The 20,707-nt window shown below is 40.3% G+C and overlaps 1 protein-coding gene across 1 annotated transcript in view; it reads left to right on the top strand.

Moving 5' to 3' along the window:
- SYN3 (synapsin III) overlaps positions 1-20,707 on the top strand; it is a 197,091-nt gene that overhangs the window by 146,227 nt on the left and 30,157 nt on the right. Inside the window, exon 7 of the mRNA XM_087723116.1 lies at positions 8,144-8,206. Coding sequence (XP_087579242.1) covers positions 8,144-8,206 — 63 coding nt within the window. The remainder of the gene's footprint in view (positions 1-8,143; positions 8,207-20,707) is intronic.

Below are 20,707 nucleotides of genomic sequence, written 5' to 3'. Positions count from 1 at the left end.
TTTGAAGGGCTGGCTCTCCAGTTGAGGTCAACTTTAAAAATAAAGGACCATGAAAGCAAAGACCCAGACCTGTAAAATTGTCCATCTACAGTACATGTTCAAGCTGCATCAGGACCGCAGCTTGAACTAGCACGGGAAATAAATCCTGAACCCCTAAGCAGAGATGCTTTGTTTTATTGCTATGACTATAGTAAATATTCCTGAATATACATCTCTATATAGAAATAAGCACATATCGACTTTATGCAAATCTGTGATCGCTTGTGTATAGAAGAGAAAGATGGGCTCCAGAAACTGCTAGCCTAAATGAGAACAGCTGTCACTTTATTGCCCCGTCTTTTAGACTGATCTTAATCTGCAGCAAGAGCAATCACTCTGTTTCAAGTGGCATTTATGAGGTGCAGATATCTGAAATGCTACAGAAGGCATTGGAGCCCACTTTGGTAAAACCTTAAGTTCTGTCTTCATTAGGCATCAGGTTTAACCAGCATAAACTGGATGTTGCAATGGCAGGTCTCGTATCTACAGCCTCTCCAGAGATGGAGCTATCTCATTCAGTGCCAATGTAAGTTCCATTGTCAATCCAATTGTCTTCTGTACGAACACAGTATGGCAGGGGTGCCAAACTCGATTTCATTGAGGGCCGCATCAGGATTGTGTTTCGTCTTGGGGGGGCAGGGGTGGACGTGACCAGGGTGGGTGTGGACAGCACGATCTCACTCATGTTGGGGGTGCCTGCGATGGCCTGAGCGCTCTGCCAGCAAAAACAGGCTCCCAAACTCCGTTTTCAGCTGCGACTGCCTTCCGCAACCTTCTACCAGTGAAAATGGAGCTTTGGAAGGCTGCATGCAGACCTCACAAGCTCTGTTTTCTCTTGCAGAGGCACTGTAGGCTGGTTCTTTCCTATTTCCAGGGCAGTCCTGCAGGCCAGATCTAAGCACCCGACAGGCCAGATCTGGGCCTCGGGCCTTGAGTTTGAAACCCCTGCTGTATGGCTAATTTTGGCCAGTCCTCCAACTAGATTTTGTTGCAGGCAGGAAACTATTTCAGCTAGCCCCTAGCTGTATTGGGAAAATAGGAATAACTAAAAAAAAAACCATCAAACATTCAAATGTGCAACTAAGATTTGGAGGGTTCATCCTGTTGCTTTACTTACAGTGAATAGTTCATTTGTCTCTAGTGTGACAGTGTCATTTCCTATTCCATAACTCTACCAGCCTCTCCTTCTATGATCAGTACAGGCGACTTTGTAAATTCAAATAACATTATCCTTTTTGTTTTCCTGTTTCTCATAAGAAAACAAATCTTAACTAAACAAATACTCTGGAGTTCCATGGTTTGTTTTATACAAGGTTTCAGTACAAACATGTTTGTTCTAGTTAAACTCTTGCCATATCCTTTCTTAATTATATTCAACACCTTCCCACGAGAACTGTGACTGGGGTTATATAAATAGCCGGCTTGGGTCTCAGCTTCACTCTTGAGGCTGTTATGCCCTTCATGCATGTAGCACAAGCACATCATTAAAGTGAAAATCCTACCACATTAGAATTGCAGTAGAATTATTGATTGCAACAAGAATTATTACAAGTGAATATACATGGGAACTGGATTATACCAATCTTCACCCATGAGGACCATAAGATTATTTTGGGGAGCCTTGAAGCATATTTTGCTTCATCCAGCAGTGCAAAAGAATTGTCCATAGGAAAGGTTGCTGGTCCTCATTCCAGCTTCTCTGAAATCCACTGGAGAAGTACATAGCAGTAAGAATGGAAAGAGGAAAAGGGAAAGTCAGGGAGGGGAGTGTTTGAAAGGGTAAATAGGGGGAGCAAAAGTAACTTTCTAAGTGTAATGGAATGTGTCATGCCCCCATCGGAGCCTGAATCTGCAGAAAAGATGAGCTAGAGCTGGACCCGACGGTGGTTGAAGGGGTGGCCTTGTTGGCGTCAGAGGAAGGATGAGGCAGCAGGATGAGGCAGCACCGGGCCACTCAGGCTTGGGACAGCTTGCCAGCAGGGAGAAAGAGGGGCAGGATAACCAAGGGAAGACAGGCAGTGGAGATGAAAAGCAACGGAGCTCAGGCAATGAGCAAGGACCTCCCACTCCTGATCCCCGAGCACAGAGAATGAAGAGAGGGCAGGAACAGCACAGACTGACTCAATAATTCAGGGGGAGAGCACCCCACCCCTCTTCGCAAGCACACTTGGAGACTGAGACTTAAGGAAATGCTGTATGGAGGGGCATTTGTTGGGAACAAATGCTGAATTTGTGGAGTTTTGTGTGCCGTTGATGACATATGGAGTTTGCTAGATTTTTTGCCTTATACCTTGCTTCCTGGACTAATTGCCTTATTCCTTGTTTCCTGGACTCATTGACTTATTCCCTTGCCCCGCTAGACTTCTTGCTTTGTACTAACAGCATTTTGCTGGACTACTGGAGGTGTGTGTGTGTGTGTGTGTGTGTGTGTGTGTGTGAGCGAGGGGGGCTCTGGGACTGCCATAAATGGGGGAGCATTTGAGGGAAAGTTGGAGGTAATAAACAGGTATTTTGAACTATCAGCTGACTGTGTGGCCACTGTGCCTTGCCCCAGATCATCACAGAATGCATGGATGACCTTGAGGAAAGAAAAAAAGAGATGTTGCCTGGGAAACATTAAGACAAGAGGCTGCAGTCCCTTAATGGTCAGAGAAACAAAGGAAGGGCCTGAGATAATGGAACAAGTGTGGGAAGTTCATATCTTCCAACTTGCAAGATCTGTCAATGTAGCCTTAATAAAGTAGATTTAACTCATGTAATCATGTTTCTTGACTGGTTTACTTGGCAAGATTGACACTATGGCTGGAAGTTCACTGTTCAAGTGAGACGGTTGACTACTAAAACTAAGAGTGTTTTAATGATGATGCCTTATGGAATGCTTCTGCAGGGAGTCTCAAGCAGTACCCAATTCATACATTTATTGGTGAAATTCATTATGCTTTTAAATGCTTTCTTTTTAGTTGCATGACATATGACTAATCTTTTCTTTAGATTGAGGTGTCCTTCTAAGCTACATGTATTTCTGCTTTAATGCATTGTGTGTAATGAGAAGGCACATGAAAATGAAATTATAATATAATGTTTCTTGTATATGCAAAAACAAGTAGTCCTCAATGTACAACTACAATGGAGCCCAAAATTCCTATTGCTAAGTGAGACATTTGTTAAGTTTGCCCCATTTTATGACCTTTCTTGCCATAGTTGTTAAGGGAATCTCTGCAGCGGTTAACTTAGCAACACAGTTGTTACATGAATCTGGTTTCTCCATTGACTTTGCTTGTGAGAAGTTCACAAATTTGATCACATGACCCTGGGACAGAAACTGTGCCCACTATCTGAATCAGCGGTGGGTTTCCATTTATCTTACTATCGGTTTGCCCCGTGCACGCGCAATCCAGGTGGGTAGGCAGAGCCTCCCGCCACCGCCACTACTGTTTGCCCGATCCAGGGCAAAATGGTAGAAACCCACCTCTGATCTGAATTTTGATAATATGACAATGGGATGCTGCAACATTGGTAAGTGTGAAAATAAGTCAAAAGTGACTTTGAACCAGGAAAATCTGTCAGCATTGATGTTAGCGATGGGAGTAAATGATCACAACTTGACCCTACCTCTGACATTTCCTTAGTGTGGGCTACGTGTGCAACTACTGCACAGTTTAGTCTGTCTGGATGCAAAGCCATGTTTCCCATTCCAAAGCTATATCAAACAAGAGAGGTAGTGGCAATATTGCTGGGGAGAGCATGTCCTAGCCCTGGCCATGGCTATGATAACCTTGCTCTCTCACCTTCCCGAAGAACTGTGACATATGGTTTATGGGAAACCATATGTTTATGGGAATTTGGAACTCTGCAATATGAGGTACTCTTAATTTCAAAAATAAAGTCAGATATTGGAAGTTTGCCACCTTGCCACCTTTCTTGCTAATCAACATAATGCAACAGAGAGCTTCAGTGAAGAATAACTTCTTATATATAGAATTGCCACAGATGGAGATAACATACTCCATTCTATATTTTGATCTTAACCAGGTTTCTCTTTAAAGAGGAAACTGATGATTGAACAGGAATAATATATTTTATTGGTTTTTAAAACTAAACATAATTTGCATCATCCTGTTTGATGAATCTAAAGTACTAAATTTTGTTATCTATACTTTTCCCATCATGGTGGTCAGCTTCAAAGGGGGGAAAAAGTTTCAGGAGAGTAGAGGGTGGAATTTTAGCAGCTCCAATCTTACTCATTTTTGTAAAAATATTTATATGCTGCTCCAGTCCTTACAGACTATGGGCACTATGCAGCATGAAGTAAATGTAAAGGTTCCCCTCACACATATGTGCTCGTTGTTCCTGACTCTAGGGGGCAGTGTTCATCTCCGTTTCAAAGCCGAAGAGCCAGTGCTGTCTGAAGACGTCTCCGTGGGCATGTGGCCGGCATGATTAAATACCAAAGGCACACGGAACGCTGTTACCTTCCCACCAAAGATGGTTCCTATTTTTCTACTTGCATTTTTACATACTTTTAAACTGCTAGGTTGGCAGAAGCTGGGACAAGTAACGGGAGTCACTCCATTACGCTTTGCTAGGGATTCAAACCGCCGAACTGCTGACCTTTCAATTAACAAGCTCAGTGTCTTAGCCACTGAGCCACCATGTCCCTTAACTATGCAGCATACAATGCAATACAAACAAAATGATCCAAAATAACAATGGCAGTCAGCCATTCTCCCAACAGGTTTTAGGCCAAAAGCTTGCTAGAACTGTACTGTGATTAACTTTTCCTAAAAGCAAGGTTGGTTGGTTGGTGTTGCTCATATTTCTTAGGCTAAAGTGTTACAGAAAGTGAGGACTACCATGACGCCCAAAACTAATCATCTTACAAAGGAGGAAAAGACCCTCCACAGGCTACAAAAAAGATTCCAAAGTTCTGTTTTATTCCTGAGACTATTTATCATGTATATGAAGCCTTTGTATGAGATCACATTAAGATTTAGAATAAAGCATCATCAATATGCATGTGACAACTCTGCCTCTTTTCATCAGATTTAGTACTGGCAGTGAAAATGTTGAATCAACATTATGGACTGGGTGAGGGCCAACAAACTGCAGCTCAGTCCAAATGAGCTAGGAATACAGTTAGTGGAAGGCTTATCTGTCAAGCAGAGTGGCATTCAGCATGTTCTGGAATTAGCTGCAGGCCTCTAAATAATTACGTTTATAGCTTGGAGATTTTCTAGAGCTTTCATGGTCATTAGAGGCCTACTGTGACACAGAGTGCCTTTTACCACAGTACACTGATCTGCCTGTTATCATTCTTCTCAGACAGAGATAACCTTGTACAGTAATTAGTGTCCTAGCAACAACACATTTAATTTACTTTAAAGCACAGGTCTTCAAACTTGGCAACATTAAGATGCTGGCTGGAGAATTCTGGGAGTTGAAGTCCTCAAGTCTTAAAGTTGCCAAGTTTGGGGATCCCTGCTTTAAAGAATTTACATGTGGGGTTGCCCTTGAAAGTTATCCACATGCTTCAGTTAATATTTATTTTATTTTTTATTTGTTTGGTTTGTCAAGCATTTATAAGATAATAGATATAAGTATATACAAGATTATGGATACATGAAATGGATACGAGTAAATGGGGTTGGTAGGACAGAAACGGTAGGCACGTCGGTGCGCTTATGCACGCTCCTTACAGACCTCTTAGGAATAGGGTGAAGTCCACAGTAGACAGTCTAAGGTTAAAGTTTTGGGGGTTTGGGAAAGAAACCACTGAGCCTGGTAGAGCATTCCAGACATTGACCACTCTGTTGCTGAAGTTGTATTTTCTGCAACTGAGTTTGGAGCAGTTTAACCTTTAAGTTTGCATCTATTGTGTGATTGTGTATTGTTGTGGTTGAAGCTGAAGTAGTTATTGATATTCTACTGAGTAGAAATAAGCATTATAAACATATTAAGCTAGTTTTATAAGAACTTTCCTGTTCATCTCTGGTCTTAGTTCAAGGGGGTGGTATTAACTTATAAAGACTTTCACAGGTACAAACTACAATATCTGAAACCTGGGGTTCTCTTGGATGCATAGTTTCTGTTCCAGGAGCAGGTGACAGCTATAGCCAGGAGAGTTTTACATTAATTCCAAGTGTACCAGTTGTGCCCATTTGAAGATCAGGAGGCACTAATCACAATCACTCATGCTTTAGTCAACCCTCACCCCCCGCCCTTTAAATCACCGCAACATGTTCAGTGTGAGGCTGCTCTTGAAGAGCATCTGGAACAGGCATGAAATCCTCTTATCTTCACTACTGGTTCGGTAGCTTGTGCGTCTGTCCATGCACAGTACATTGGTGGGTTCTGATCCTGTTGCAACCGGTACGGTGCAATGGAACCCGGCATCTCCCAAATGCACGCGTGCAGCACGCATGCACACACACAGAGCACGTGCATGCGTCCTTACCTCTGTGACGCCTCTGCGATGCTCCAGCTGCTCAGCAGAGCATCGCACAATCACTGTATGCTCCGTGTGTATGTGCAGAAGCGCCGAAGAGCTCAAATACATGTAGGGAGTTTGGGCAGGTGGGTGGGCCCTCCGGAGCCCATACTGGAATGGTACCCGATGCTCCCGGCAGGCACCAATACGCCCGTACTGGGGCATACCACCTAAAATCCACCACTGGCGCAGTACTTTCTGGGAATGAACAGAAGGTCAGTGATGATGTATGGTGGGTGGGCAGAGCTTCGTGCCGTCACCACTACGGGTTTGCCCAAACCGGTGCGAACAGCAGAATACCACCTCTGAACTGAAAGGTTCAACTGCAGTACATCAATATAACACCACTGCTATGAGAACTGCACTGGCTGCCAGTGAGCTTCCAGATACAATTCCAAATGATGGCTATCACCTTTAAAGCCTTCATGGCATGGGACCCAATTAATCCCCAGTGGTATTCACCATCCCACCAGATTTGGCAGAATGGACATAGTCCAGGTACCTTCAATGAAACATTGTCGCCTGGTAAGTCTCCGGAAATGTCCCTTTCTGTCATATTACCTGCCCCGTGGAATAGCTTCTTTCTCCAAACACAGACAGTCCCAACTCTATTAGCCTTTCACAAGGATCTGGCTTTCCCCTATTTAATCCAGGATGTTCATTGGGGGGGGGGGGATCTCTAGTACAGTTGTATCTGATTGTGCCTTGATTGTGTTTTATTTGGTTTCTCTTTTTCTTATTTTGTTCATTACTGAAGGTTTTTTTTTAACAGATGGCTGACCATATGCACTGGTTGGATAAATACATACAGTACATAAATATATTGTTTTCACTAAGTTCTTACATGTACACTAAGACCTTTAGAGCCTTGATATTGGAGCCTTTCCTTGTGACTTCAATGGCTATCCAAAACAACTATTTCAGAGATATTCTTCTAACTTTGTTTTGTCTTTTCCCAGCATGTATCCCCTTTTATTGCATTTAAGCAAGTTAAAATACATTTTTAATTTGTATGCTCTGAATAAAATAATATGCTAATTTCAAACAAAAATGCTGTTAAAGCTGTTTAAATGAATATGTTTTAATTGTTTTACATTAATGCAAACTGTTCTTACATTTTTATTTTGCAATTTTAATTTGTTATGAAGTCTCCTGGAACAATCTGCTTTTGAAGGGTGACATACCAAATTTAACAACAAATAAATATAATGGTTCAAGTAGAAGTTGGGAGATTTGTACACAACAGTTGGTGATTGCAAATTTAACATATTTTTAAATCCCCAAATAACTTCCACCAATATCTGAGCAGTGTGTGTGGCAGCTGCTTATAAAGTCTGCACATCTGAAGAATTCTGTTAATTTTTTTTTAAAGCCATTCATGTGCACTCATGTGCATCTGCCACATATCTAGGCTTTGTTCTCCAGAAAATATTGACAAAAGTTGTTGGGAAGTGCTTGTTGAAAGCTTCATTCTCCATAAGACTGTCAGACATATTTTCTTTTGATCATATGATAACCAAATGTTTCCAGGATCTGTTGAACACATCCAGACTGAAATCGCAACATTGAAACAGGCTTTCATGTTCTACTTTGATAACAATTTCTTTCTCTTTTCAGCTCACAACTCCAGTTTTTCCAATGGTCATCAAGCTGGGACATGCTCATGCAGGAATGGGAAAGGTAAGCACGTGCATAGACATTCTCACATGAATATGCAGAACCTCTTCAGTCCAATAAGTCAAACTTCTAAAATCTTTGTTTCAGCCCTTTCTTAAAAGAGGTAAAGCCATATATTGATCGTGTTGGCCAGACCATATGAAAGAAACAGATGGTTATTATCTAGCGGGCAGGATATTGAAGTAAAAAACGGTTACAGGAAATATAATATGAGGAGGGCAAGTATATTTTCTTCCATGGTAAATTCACAAAACCTGGAAACGTATCAGGGATAATTGTTTCCTAGGAAAGCTAGATTCTGTCTTTCATTGTATAAGCAGAATTTTTAATTGCAGAGCCTTTAACAGCAACATGGCAAAATATTCCTGCTTCTCCCCCTTCTCCCCCTTTTCTGGCACATAAGTCTGTGTGCATTCAGTTTTAATAAAATAAAGCAAAAATAAATCCTAGGATATCCATTGGCATTGAAAATAACAGTATCTTATTATTAGTTAGAATAATTCTCAGACGCTACAAAATATGCTATAACTTGGTTTTTCTGCCCAATAAAGCCATTTTTCCTGGAAGTCTATTTTTATATCAGTATCTTCTTTGTTCCAAGGCAAATAAGAACTTGATTTTGAACTTAAGTGGCAATTCATTTGTAAGGAGAAAGTTGAGACCTCTTCAGTCTAACAAGCACTTTCTCTGCTTGGCAACCAACCTTGTAAGGAAGAACTAAACTAATCTGAGAAACAGTTAATTACCGGCCTTATGTGGGTCTTGCTTAATCATGATATTTGAGAAAATCACAATAGCTTTGGATCATACAACACATGCTAGGACACCGAGATGGGGAACCTATGGCACGTGTGCCACAGGTGGCATGTGGAGGCATTTGTCAGGGCAAGTGAGGCGTTGCCTGTCAGCTGGCCAGCGTGCATGCACGCACTGGCCAGCTGACTTTTTCGCCCTCCCCAGGCTCCAGAAGCTTTATAGGAGCCTGGGGAGGGTGAAAACAGACTCCCCTGCCCCCCCCCCCCGGTGGCCCTCTGGAGGCTTCAGGAGCTTCCCTGAAGCCTCTGGAGTGCAAAAACCTGACTCTACGGGCAAACCAGAAGTTCAGGAATGGACTTCCAGTTTGCTCGTAGGGCTGGTTTAAGCCCTCCGGAACTTTCAGGAGCCTTCCGGAGGCTTCCCTGAAGGCTACGGAAGACTAAAAATGCCCCAATGGACAAACCAGAAGTGACTTCAGGAAAGCTCCTGAAACCTCTGGAGCGCCCGGGGAGGCTGTTTTCACCCTCCCCAAGCTCCTATAAAGCCTCTGGAGCCTGGGGAGGGAGAAAAAACCATGCAAAAAATGGGGGGCACCTGTCATGCGCACATATGCACTGGGGGTCACGCATTGCATTATGAGTGCGGCATGCCCACGCATGCCCCCTCCCTCGCTTATGGAACGAGAGCCAAAAAAGGTTTGCCATCGCTGGCCTAGCACATATCTCAACCTATACAATTAAAACCACGGTATAACTAAGTACAATTTGTAAACCTACCAGTACCAAATATATAGCAAACAAATGAGAGACTAAAGCTGGTAGAATTTAAATTGAGAGTAAAGAAGCCTAAAAAGTGAATTGGTTGTACCATTCCGTAATGTTTATATATTTTTATTAATTTTAATATAGTTGGCTTCCATTTGAATTAAATACTGGGCCACTGTGATCATCCACCTTTTTAAAATGCTTTTTGTATTTCCATTATGGATTGGAAAAATCCACAAATTAGGCAAATTATTCCAGACAAAGGAACATACATTTCTAAAAAGAAAACATCATCACTCTGTAATCCAGCATTGTCCAAAGATATTTCCGTGGTCATGTGACTAGCAAGATTATATGTCAAAGCACACAGAATGCTGTTACCTTCCCATCAAAGTGGTATATATTTATCTACATGCATTTCCATGCTTTCAAACTGCTAGGTGGGCAGGAGCTTGGGCAAGTACAGGAGCTCACCCCATCATGAAGTGCTCAGGTCTCAAACCCAGGCTGCCTGCTTTCCAGTCGACAAGCCCAGTGTTTTTAACTACTGAACCATCACAGCCCATGAATGCACACATATGTGCATATGAAAATACATGATTTATTATCAGCCCCAAATCAATCCACTTCAGAATAAAGGCCTCTTCATCTGCTTTAAAGCTTTTTCACAATACTTTCAAATTAAATTGTATCAACTTCCCAGTATTTCTTTGGACATTTTCTAGGTTTCTTAAGATTAGTTCATATGTAATCAAGGATTATTGTTTTGCAGCATAGATATGCTCATCAAGTGATACGGCTAGCCCATTCCATTTCCATGAGGCAATCTATTTAGCTATGTTATGTACTCCTATCTTTCGGCAAACCTATATACTTATATTTTTATCACTTTATGCTATGTTCAGCATTTGCCATTTCATGTTTTCAACTATACAACTTTAAACTTCTGCATTGTCCAAATTTCACATCCATATGTCATCACATCAATTGATTGATTAAGCAATTCCATCTTCTAGGGTTGATATATTGGGTTTGAGCATGAAATTGTCCAAGTGCTCTTCAATCTAGTTCAAAATTTCTTCTATAATGTCATCTTCTATGGTAATTTTTTTGACTGAAGGGCAGAGAGAGAGGGGAGAGAGAGAGAGAGAGAGAGAGGGAGGGAGAGAGAGAGAGAGAGAGAGAGATTTATAATTCAATGCGTATTTACTTTATCTAATGCCAACTATTGATTGAACCAGCAGGAAGGAAATTCAGATCTACCGGCCAACAGATCAAGAGTTCAGAGCAAATTAGAAATCAGATAAGTTCTTGTGTTTGGCTGTCATAGCCAAGATTTCCTGCTGCACAAACTTTGGAATTCTATACAAGCCAAAAATATATTGCCATTCTGATGTATTCTATTTCATTTTATATTAAAAGGAAGCCAGTAATTACAATGCTTCCTTTTAATTGGATGCCACATCTTAAGAGGGCAACTCAATCCTTGGCAAGTCCATTTGTTATCTTCACCCATGCAAAAGCCTCTACAGTAATCCCATGTAAAGTAACTTAAGATAATTGCCTTTCCTGGATCTAATCTTGCAATTTATCTATACTCAATCCAGAAATGTGCACTGAAAATAACTGGTCTTTGACTTTGATTTTATATAAACTAATCTGATAGTTTGTGATATCCTGGGGGGGGGGGGGTGCCTCAACTTCAGTGACCCCAGCAGAAGTTTTTCTTTACTAGTTTGGTTGTAGGATCAAAATTGTCAGAAGTAAATGTTCATTATCTTCAGTTATGGTTATGTTTATATACTTTGCTTCTTAATGGTAAGATTTTCTGAAAGGATTCATTGAGGTTTTCAACATTTCTGTGGTATAAAGTTTATTTACAGAGGGAGAGGGAGAAAAACTGAAATAAGATGGTTTACAGCATTAGCACTTTTCCCCATCAGATTTTTAGGAGAATCCTATTACTATTAGATTTGTTGTAGGAAGAAAATTAAGTTCTCTGCCTTAATTTCTCCCCCTGGCAAACAAAGCTTGTAGAGTCCTTAGTGCTCTCTGAACTTGGTTGTTTTCTTGCAAACAATTTGTTACCAGACAAGTAACATTTTCAGTGCTAAAAAAGAGTGAAATTTGCTGTTTATATATTGTAGCTTGTCCTATCGGTGTTACTAGGAGTGTTCTTTTCTCCTTAGTATTTCCTTGATTAGGTTATTGTTTACTGCTTGAGTATTTGTCCGAATTGGTCTTTGGTTTACTTAAAATGTTTTGGAGGGCTTGCTGATTACAATAGTCTTTAGGTTGTTTGAGATATTTTTGGTGTATAGCAGAATTAGTCTTTTCGCAGCTTGTGTTGATTGTGCAGTAGTGAGTTCAATGGTCAGGTACTTTTTGATAAAGTTTCATGGGTATTCATTTTGTTGGAAGATGTGTATATACTTTTTCTGGACATCAGAAACTGGAAACAAACTACCCACACAATGAAACTCCTCTAATACTTACTGTCAGAGAACACCCAAACTGATTGTTCAATTTATAGAATTATCGACAAGAATTACTGAGGTGGCAAATATTTTTTTCAAAGAAAAATATTTTAAGAAGGGATACAAAGCATGGGACTAAATATTTCTCATAATGTAGCTTGCAGGGTTACTTTCTAATTCCCCAATACATATTTTCCCAATTACATATTTGCTGTTATTTGTCACAGTTATCATTGTCCCTATTCTCACTCTCCTTGCCTTTTTCCATGAAATAAAATACAAAAGACAACAAAAGAATTGTTGGTGGCATAATGTGACCAACCCTCCAAATCATAAGAACATAAATGGTGTCATTTGAATGGAGCATTTTTATTTCACACCAGCATCAAAATTCTTCAACCAGCCCACCTTTGCAATCTGAATTATATTGATGAGCTGAACTACATTAATTATATGTAAATCAAGAAATCTCAAAAGGTATAAACAGATTGATAACAAAAGCTACATTAATAACAAAAGCTACATGTTCTTACGAATGAATCTTTTGAATTTTAACTTGTCCCACTCTATATTTATGTAATACTAGCCAGGTCGTACAAGCTGACATTGAAATCTCCCAGGTCTCCTGATTCAAATTCCAATTATATACTCATTTATTAGCTGTTTAGTTAAGGCCAAAATATACCAGCAGACAAGGACTGCAAGCCAAAAGAGACTCTCTGAAAGAAACTTATCTGAATGGATTTTATTTAACAAAAGTTCCAAGATATAGGTCAAGGTTGTCATACAGACACAAACATCATGCAAGACTCCAAGATCAGATGGTTGTTTCCAAAAAGGAGTCATGGGTCACGGCTCAAGGGTGGGTTGCTGCTGGCATTACTGCTGGTTCAGCGCGCAAAAAAATTGTTGCAAAGGTTTTCTCTAGACCTATTATGAGCCACAGTGGAGCAGTGGTAAGAGTGCAGTATTGCAGACTTCTTCTACTGACTGCCAGCTGCCTGCAATTTGATAGTTCAATTCTCACCAGGATTAAGGTTGACTCATCCTTCTATCCTTCCGGGGTGGGTAAAATGAGGACCAGTGGTGGGTTGATAACTGGTTTACTACTGGTTTACTACCAGTTTGCTCATGCTCACGCATGTGCAGAAGTGTCCAGGTGGATGGGCAGAGCCTCCCACCACTGCCACTACCAGTTCGGCTGAACCAGGCTGAACCGGGAGCAACCTACCTCTGATGAGGACCCAAAATTGTTGGAGGCAATATGCTGACTCTGTAAATTGCTTAGAGGGGGCTTAGAGGGGGTTGTAAAATAGTGCTATTTCTAGTGCTGTTGCTATTACTGACCAAATGACAGGACAGGATATATCTACAAATTTCTCCATATCTATATGAAACTTAAAACACTCATTGTGAAATATGCCATTTATATAATAACCTGGCTCCCAACCGTACCACTTTCCTTCAAATAGAGTCTTCACCTTTCTTTGACCAGATCATGGAACAGTGTTGTGCCAGTTTTATATTGAAGGGAAAGTACATTTCCTATTTATGGGTAATGTGTATTTTTGTAACTTTAACTTTGTTTTTAGGCCTCTAAAATTAGATCAAATAAAGAGATTTCTTCATATCCCTGTTAGTCATATTTCTTTCTCTTTTTTAAAGTACCTATTTAAGGCAATTCATGGACCAACACTTAGTTGTTTGTAGTTACTATTTGAATTATTTAGGGTGGAGTATTTTCATGCTTTGGGGATTTGGGTTGTTTGTTTTTTTACATGTAACCAAAAATAAGGTCATTAATGTCTTGTTTAAACATCAAGTCTTTTAGAGGAGAAAGTTTGTTCATCATCATGCTTTTTCCAAAGCTAGAAATAAGTGATTCTGAAGTATGAAAAACTGCTTGCAAAAGGAAAAGAGTAAAAGTCTTTAGCTGACAACAGGCAAATATTTTCTTTAAAGGAGGGCAAATAAGTTTAGATGTAACACAGGTTAAGCGTCCCATTCACAAATTCTGATTCATTTTACCAGCTGCACTCTTTGCTGTAAATTGAGCTCGAATAATGAGCTCAATTATTAAATCTTTTTTCTGAAAGTGACATTGTGTCACAATGTCAGTCTCTAGAAATTATTAGTAACATGGATTGTTCAGAATAAACCTCTTGTAGATGGAAATAACTGAAGCATTGTAATTGAGTTTTAAAATTCTTTCTGTAAGAAGATTTATAGTTTGTTTCTTGGCATGACTTCTTTGCAAAATAATTAAGTCTTTGGTTTCTAAATGGAAGCTCTTGGGAAATTGAAATGAGAAATTAGTAGAACGCATATCACACTGAGCTAGTGCTTGTATTCTTTCAAGAAAAAATGTAAGCGATATTTAAGCTTTCCACCCTTTGTCTATGTCTGTGTATATGAAATATATATTCTTGAAAAGAACTTCATAGTAATGTAAATCAAAATATTCTCCAGAAAATACCTCCAAGGTCCTTTCCAACTCTGTTATTCTGTTATTCCAAGCTAAATATTCCTAGAATCTCATATTTAATCTCAAAACATTTAAAGGCACATACTGTACATTCACATATCTTCAATACAAAAAGAATAGTTAATTCAGACTTCTTAGCCATTATTGAATATTCACACCAATGTCCAGCATATTGCAACTCCTTCTGTCTCTTTTTCTCTTATAATCGTATTAAAATTAATTAGATTACTAATACCTGTAGTCCGAGTTCCCTTTGTGCAATTAAATAAATAAAATTTCCATACAGCTTTACTAATATATGAGTCTGATCACTGGCCAAAAGCTGCTTCTTTTTTGTCAAACCACACCTTGCCTTTTAGGGATAGAACCAAACTCTTCACTTAGTTTACTGAAGATTTGCTACCTCTTATCTATAAAACTCAATTGTTCAAACCTAAAGATCTATCTTAATACAGAGCTGCTTATATTCGGAGAAAGGAAAAAAATCGATCAAATTAGTGGTTCCAACCAAAAATACAGTGTGCAACACTTAGTTCAGAAATGTGTTTATTGAACACCAAATTAGGAGCACCCAAAATTGAACATGTAACCTAAGACTTATGAGATTAAAAAAAAAAACCTGCAGTGTGTGTTCCATGGAAACAAAGCCACTCTTTAAATTTCCATTTCCTCCTATTTGAAAGGAGCCAAAGTATACATCTTTAGTCCAGATACTTTCACTTTTCATTTATAACCTAATTAAGCTTTCCCCTTTCAAAAAAAAGTTAATGGAATTGAAGGGGGAAACATTGACAGTGACCTGGGAGATAAAGCCATGAGCAACATATGAACTTAATTTCCTGAGCCACAGAAAGGGCTGATCTTGCATTGTCTTCTGCCTTGATTTTTTTTCAGTACTTTTTTAATACTCAGTTTTAAAGTCAGCTTTTTGCCTCTACTGAATGTTCCTTTCCCAGCTCTGAAATATGGGCACTTCTATCCAAGCTCCTCACTTCAGCACAAAGATATCCCACCCTTCATACACTGTTCATCAGCAGTTGCTTACACATTACACAAGTACCTGCAGTTGGCATGTTGACAAATCAGCCAACGCTGTTGATTACCCCAAATTATTTTTCTATTTTTTTAAAAATAACAACAATAATAATAATAATTAATAATAATTTCACAAACTGACTACCTAAAACGCCATGACCACGTTGCTAAGATCATTCACTGGAAATTGTGTCAAAAGTTTGGATTTGAGTACAGCAAAAACCACTGGGAACATCAGGTTCAGAAGGTTTTAGAGAATGAGAAAGTCAAGATCTTGTGGGACTTCAGAATCCAGACTGACAGGCACTTGGCCCACGAAACACCTGACATAACAATAGTTGAAAAGAAAAAAGTATGGTTCATTGATATTGCAATATCTGGAGATGCACGAATTGAAGATAAACAGCAAGAAAAAAATCACAAAGTACCGGGACTTGCAAATTGAAGTTGAGTGACTGTGGAAAAAGAAAATGTGTGTTGCCCTGATTGTAATTGGAGTCCTTGAAGCAATACCCAAAGGGCTACCTCGCTATTTGGAAATTTTAAATTTATCAGACTTGAACATTCTGATTCTACAAAAAACCATCCTACTTGGAACAGCTTATATCCTCTGACGTTACCTGAACAGTTCCTAGGTTAGGACTCGAGCTGTTGAGCTACCAACCAGCCCCAAAGGCTGTGAATCTCACCAAAGATTAACCACGTAATAATAATAATAATAATTTAAAAAGCAGCCAGTCTGTGAATTGTCAAAGTCTTTGCCTGAAGCAGCTAACATCAGGTGAAACTCAGACGCCAACTGCCAATAACATTCTAATATTCTAACATAATATGTTGAGACCTTGGAAAAAGTTCAGAGAAGAGCAACTAAGATGTTCAAAGGCCTAGAGACTAAAACATATGAAGAATGGCTGCAGGGTTTGGCTTTGGCTAGTCTGAAGGAAAGAAGAATTAGGAGTAACATGATAGCAGTATTCCAGAATTTGAGAAGCTGCCACAAAAAGGAGGGGGATCAAATTATTTTACAAAACACCAGAGGGCAGGACAAGAAACAATGGTTGGAAATTAATCAAAGAGAGAAGCAACCTGGAATTAAGAAGAAACGTCCTAATAGTGAGGACAATTAACCAGTGGAATAGCTTCCCATCAGAAATCATGGACACTCCATCACTGGAGCTTTTTAAGAAGAAACTAGACAGCCACTTGTCTGAAATGGTATAGGTTCTCCTGCTTGAATGGTCGACTGGTCCGTTCCAGCTCTATGCTGTGCTGTGCTGTGCTGTGCTGTGCTGTGCTGTGTTATGCTATGCTATTCCTTATTCTGAAGCACGCTATGGAGGTAGAGTCAGCAGTGCAGAGCCCACTTGTGTGTGTGAAATAAGGCACTTTGTGTGCAACAGTCAAACTTAGGTCAGCTTTGGCTCCTTTAGCCAGAAGATCTACCAAGCTGTCTGGATTCAGCCTTGCCTTGCCTGTTAATTAGAAGGCAAACAATCTATGAACTGAGTGAGAAATTAAATGGGTATATACAGGTAGTCCTCAACTTACAACAGTTCATTCAGTGACCACTTGAAGTTCAAATGGCACTGAAAAAAGTGACATGACCATTTTTCACACTTACAATTGTTGCAGCATCCCTATGGTCACATGATCAGAATCCAGATGCTTGGCAACTGGCCCATATTTATGACAGTTGCAGTGTCCCTGGATCATGTGATCTCCTTGCGCGAACTTTCAACAAAGTCAATGGGGAAACCAGATTCACTTACAAGCAAGTTACTAATTTAACAACTGCAGTGATTTGTTTAACAAATTTGGCAAACAAAAGTTGTAAAATGGGACAAAATTCACTTAACAAATTTCTCAATTAACGACGTAAATTTTAGGCTCAATTGTGGTCGTAAGTTGAGGACTACCTATATAATGATAAAATGCTGAGGGCTCCTGGGTACCTACAAAGTTGTGGTGTCCCAATGCTTTTCCTGAAGTCCTCAAACTCATTGAAGATGTGAGATGTAAGAAGTACAATATGTATATTTTCCTCAAATCTGCAATGTTTCTCTGCAGTTACTTCTTTTGTGTGTGGTTGTATAAAGGGGAAAAAACATACTGTACACAAACTGATTTCATGCAAACATAACTGACCCCTCAGCAGACAAGGATCAGATACAATTATGCTTGTATCTATTTGGACCTCAGCAGATCAGCACAGAATACTTTTATTTGGATGCTGATATCTGCTTAAAAAAACAGATACAGGAAGTTGCAAAAGGCATAGTGAGACCATCCACTTCCTTTGTTCATTTGTTTGTTTGTTTGTTTGAACATTAATTGCTCTTGGGATCATTTGGCTGAAAAATATAGGAAAAAGTTCAAAGAAGTTTTCAAGTAGAGATAACACAATATTTTAACATTATCTGGACATGAAATTTGTAATCCTTTTAATCCCAGCGTCCTGGATTATTAGATAGCACTCCTAACAGTACTTAACACTGTCACTTTTATTTGGCAAAAATGCCACCCATTAATAAAGTTGGAGGATCAAATTTTAACAATAAGCAATCACTCCTATTCTCAAGCATAGACTTGAAAAAAGCATGCTCCCACATGCATGCACACACACACACATACAGACATTTCAAAGCTAAGAAGTCTGTAATCAAGAGAGTATACGGCTTCTGCTCTTTCACACACTCTTATTTGGCCATTGTGTGAGACAAGACTGTGTTCACATAGTATTTAGAAGCAAGATGCTTACTCCATGGTTATAACATTGCAGTCTGGTCAAATGCCAATAGCAATGACACCTACTTACATACCGCTTCATAATGCTTTACAGCCCTCTTCACAGAATCTCAGATTATTGCCCTCAACAATCTGGGCCTTCATTTTATCCAACTTGGAAGGATTGAAAGCTGAGTCAACCTTGAGCCGATCAAGATCAAGCTGCTGTCAGGCAGCAGAATTAGCCTGCAATACTGCATTCTAACCACTGCACCACCATGGCTCCTATCTTTCCAAAGAAAGAGAAACCACGAGAGTCTGCCCTTACTGGAAGTTTCAGAGGTTTAGATTAGCTAAATTCCAATCATTGTGACGTAATACTCCGAAATAGCAAAATTGTTCTGGAAAGAATAATCAGAGAGCTTGTGGGCTGTATAATAATTTCCGTCCCTGATCTTTTCATAAAAACCCATATATTGGGAAGGGTCATTTAGGCCAGGAAACCCAAGTCAACATCCTACTGAGTGCAGTAATCCAAATTAAAGAATTCCTGAGATGTGATTACTCTGTTTCCAACTGTTTTTGGCTTGCCAAGAAAGCTATGTGTAAATGCAGCAAGTTTTTTTAAAACTCTATATTACTGTAGATAGATAAATGGGCTTCAGGTTTTATCTTCCTTCCTCAATCTGATGATTTCCAGATGAATTCGGACTTCCATGATACATGCCAGCATTTAGAATTCTGAAAGTTAAAATCCCAACCCAGTTGGAGGCCACCAGTTTCAGGATTAATAGTTTACATTTATTTGGACTACCAATAATAAGTAAACTTAAAGGGGGAACAAGGGGATCAGCATGGGGCTGATGTGCTCTACATGGGGCTGCCCTTGAGGAGCATCCGGCGACTTCAGCTAGTGCAGAACGCAGCCGCGCGAGTGATCGCGGGTGCACCTCGATTCACCCGCATAACACCTATCCTCCGCGAGCTGCGCTGGCTACCTGTCGATCTCCGGATGCGCTTCAAGGTGCTATTAATCACCCATAAAGCCCTACATGGCAGTGGATCTGGCTACTTGAGAGACCGCCTTCTGCCAATTACCTCCCTACGACCTATAAGATCCCATAGACTAGGCCTCCTCCGCATTCCATCGGCCAGCCAGTGTCGGCTGGCAACTACAAGGAGGAGGGCCTTCTCAGCAGTAGCCCCGACCCTTTGGAACGAGCTCCCCGTGGAGATTCGTACCCTCTCCACCGTCCAAGCCTTCCGCATAGCCGTGAAGAACTGGCTCGCCCGTCAGGCCTGGGGATAAGGATCGCTACCCCGCCCGAATGATGAATGCATGTTGTTTACTATTTTATTATATGTTGTTGTCTTAATGTTGTATTCCCCCCTCCCTGGTTTCCTGTGAGCCGCCCTGAGTCCCCTCAGGGAAAAGGGCGGCCTACAAATGCTAATAAACCAAACCAAACCAAGCATTCCAGAAGAAAGAAAATTGAATCAAAGTTTTGACATGAATAAAGTTGATCTCCAACTAATCTTTCCTAGAGCCTGTAGATGACTCTAGAGCAGGGGTGTCAAACCTGCAGCTTGCGGGCCAGATGCATCATGTGCTGGCCCCACCCCCTCTTGGTTTAGCGAAGGGGGGGAAAGTCCCAATAAGTCACGTGACACCACTGTGACACCGCATGTTTGACACTCCTGCTCTAGAGTCATCTCTGCCCTGAGATGATGTCAACAGCAACCCGCCTCTTTAAGTCATGTATCAATTTATTAAATGGGCTGCAGTATTCCAACAATAACTTTAGAATTCAAATTGTGTAACTGATATAAAAAATAATGATGCTGTCCAGTTAAGTACAACTTCTGTTGACCACAGACACAGTTTTCTTGAGGTGTTTTTTGTGGCCCTTCACTCACATATTTGACCAATCCTGCTTAACTTCCTAGCCCAGGAGTGTCAAACTCACAGGGTCACTTTGTAGTCATGTGACATATTATTTTTTCCCCTTTTGCTAAACCGGGGATGGACATGGCCAGTGTGTAATGCATTGGATGCGGGCCGCGGGTTTGGCACCCCTATGCTAGCCCAAGAAGTTGCCAGCTTGAATCCAAGTTGTCAATTTACTAGAAGACTAAATGGTGAAGTTAGTCCTTTGGACTGCTAGATATTCTGCTATTTCAGCTCTGTCTTCTTGGGGCGGGTTAGTCCATTTCAGTGGTGGGTTTCAAAAATTTTTAGAACCTCTTCTGTAGGTGTGGCCTG

Source organism: Thamnophis sirtalis, unplaced genomic scaffold (assembly GCF_051295495.1).
Source record: "Thamnophis sirtalis isolate CommonGarterSnake01/CBP01778 unplaced genomic scaffold, rThaSir2_p1.2 scaffold_9, whole genome shotgun sequence".
Taxonomy (NCBI): Eukaryota; Metazoa; Chordata; class Lepidosauria; order Squamata; family Natricidae; genus Thamnophis; species Thamnophis sirtalis.
This window is presented reverse-complemented; position numbering and strand designations above follow the sequence as displayed.